At 31.6% G+C, this 2668-nt stretch overlaps 1 protein-coding gene across 1 annotated transcript; it reads left to right on the top strand.

Moving 5' to 3' along the window:
- Positions 1-744: 744 nt before the first annotated feature.
- LOC108363412 (uncharacterized) lies at positions 745-1808 on the top strand. The gene is made up of 2 exons (XM_017616773.1): positions 745-1123; positions 1205-1808. The coding sequence occupies exons 1-2, from the start codon at positions 784-786 to the stop codon at positions 1417-1419; spliced, it is 555 nt and encodes a 184-aa protein (XP_017472262.1). The 5' UTR covers positions 745-783; the 3' UTR covers positions 1420-1808.
- Positions 1809-2668: the final 860 nt, after the last annotated feature.

The following is a 2668-nucleotide window of genomic DNA, read 5'->3' on the forward strand; positions in this document are numbered from 1 at the left end:
GTATACCCACACTACAGCAAAATATTGGAAGTTAAAAAAAAATGCTATCCTGCAAATATTAAGGTTGATGAAAGTTTTAGCAGTGTTGGATTACAAGAATTACTTGATCACACTGTTTCAAGAATTTTTCAAGCAAAAACAAAAAGTGAGATTGATAAGATTCCAAATGAGTTGAATTTAATAAGTAAATGGGGGTGTGATGGATCATCAGGGCACAGTGAATATCAACAACGTTTCACCGATGAAAATGTTTCTGATAAAAATATGTTTTTAACATCTCTTGTTCCGTTAAAGTTAACTGATCTTTACAATGATTTTTATTCGTTTTGGGAAAATTCAGTACCATCTTCAACAAGACTTTGCAGGCCTATTAAATTCGAATTTGTGAAAGAAACAGCAGATGTTATTAACAATGAAGTAAATCGTGTAAATGCAGAAATTCAAAATTTAAAAACGACAGAATTCGAAATGTTCAACAAAAAGTTTGCGATATCTCATAGTTTAACTATGACGATGATTGACGGAAAAGTGGCAACAACAGTCAGTAAGAATTGCTCGATGGCTGTTTGTTTCATATGTGGAGCAAAACCTACTGAAATGAATAATTTGGATGCAGTTATTTTGAGAACAAATTCAGCTGAAGCATTGAAATTTGGAATTTCGCCGCTACATGCTCGAATAAAATTCATGGAATGTATATTACATCTCGGTTATAATAAAAGTTTCAAAGCGTGGAGGACAAATAAAGATACAAAAGAACAGAAAGAAGCTGTTAAAACAGAAATGAAAAAAAATTTCAAATTAGTTCTGGGCTTAAAAGTCGATGTGGTGAAACAAGGCATGGGAACAACCAATGATGGTAATGTCTCTAGAAGATTTTTTGAACATCCAGAAATAACCGCTGACATAACTGGTGTAAATGTAGACTTAATTCACCGCTTTAAAATTATATTAAATACTATAAATAGTAGTAAAAATATAGATGTTGGTAAATTCCATACGTATTGCATGGACACTGCAAAATTATATGTAGAGCTTTATGGCTGGTACTACATGCCCATCACTGTGCATAAAGTTCTCATTCACGGCAGCAAAATGGTATCTGAGGCTATATTGCCAATAGGTTTGTTTGCAATTTTTATTTTTGAAAGTATTTTTTTAAACTTTATTTATTTTTTTTTATTAACTTTTTTTTTTGCTACAGGAATGTTATCCGAAGAAGCGCAAGAAGCAATGAATAAGGAGTATAGAAACTGTAGGCTATTCCATTCTCGTAAAAATTCACGTATTTCTACGAATGAAGATGTAATGCACTATTTGCAAATATCATCAGATCCTTATATTAATTCATTTAGAATGAGAAACAAATTAAAAAAATTAGAATACCATGATGATGTTAAAAAATTATTGATTGAATGAAAAAAAAATATTGTTTTTTTTATTGCATTTCAATGGGAGGTGGGCGTATTAGTGGGCGTGTTATTGTAATTTTTGCATGAAACATTTTAAATGATATAAATTACAGTAATATCGAATTTGAAGGTTGTATTTAATATATTTTAGAAAATATGGCACTTTTTATGTTGAGGTAGTATGGGTGATGGGGTTAAAAGTGGGCCAAAGTTCAATTTTTATTTCAAATAATGTTTGTAACTATATAACATTCAAGTATACCAAAATTGAAAGTTATACCTAAAGTATTACGGACAATACGGCATTTTACAAATTTCGACTGTATGGCAGGTGGGCGTAAAAGTGGGCGAATTTTCTTATTTTTTTTTTTAAAAACTGGAATTGTCTCAAAAATAACCTGTGCAAAATTTCAGAGCTCTGCAATGACTCCTTGTATTTAATGCCGGCGTTGTCTCACTGTGCGACGCCAGCGTTTGGAAAAATAGCCGAATTTATCAAAAGATCACGTCGGCCGAAGTTCAGCTTGCTAGCGGGACCATATTATTAGCAGATTCCGCTTATCCGCAAACAAAATATTTAATGGTCCCACACTAAAAATAAAATTTTGTAAAACTGCGACGAAAATCGTTCGTAGTGTTGGTTTTTGTACAATGTACGAAAGTTTCGTTCATAATACGAACACATTTTTCACAACGAAACAAGATTTTACGAACCATACGTAAATATAACGAAAGGACTTTCGTAAGGCATTTTTTCAGTAGAATTTACAAAATCTTACGTTTATTTTACGAAACACATTCGTAAAGCTCTGAACAAATCTCTGACGAATAATTTTGTATATTGTCGGAAGGTATTCGTAATATTTACGTATGGTTTTAAAATTTACGAAATCTACATCCCTGTATTCGTGCAATTTAGTTAATACTTTCGTATAAAGTACTAATTCAGAAACATGTTTTTTAAATTCGTACAACATACGAATATTTTCGTACAATATACTCAATTTCCGGCAGTTTAATATTTCATCATATTTTTTGTATCGCGTGTCATTGCGGAATTAATTGTTGGTGGCTGCTGTGAAACGTATAATACAATGTTAAACGTTTTAAAAAAGTATTTTCTGGATAAAAAAACAATACCAAATTAAATACATATTAAAGCTGTGGGTATACTATGCTTTTAAGCATACAATGTTTTTAACATTGACTACGCTGCGCCTTGCGCTGCAATGTGGGATTGAGAGGCACTACTTAAT

Source organism: Rhagoletis zephyria, unplaced genomic scaffold, assembly GCF_001687245.7.
Source record: "Rhagoletis zephyria isolate East Lansing unplaced genomic scaffold, Rhagoletis_zephyria_1.1 Rzeph_scaffold_01270, whole genome shotgun sequence".
Lineage (NCBI taxonomy): Eukaryota > Metazoa > Arthropoda > Insecta > Diptera > Tephritidae > Rhagoletis > Rhagoletis zephyria.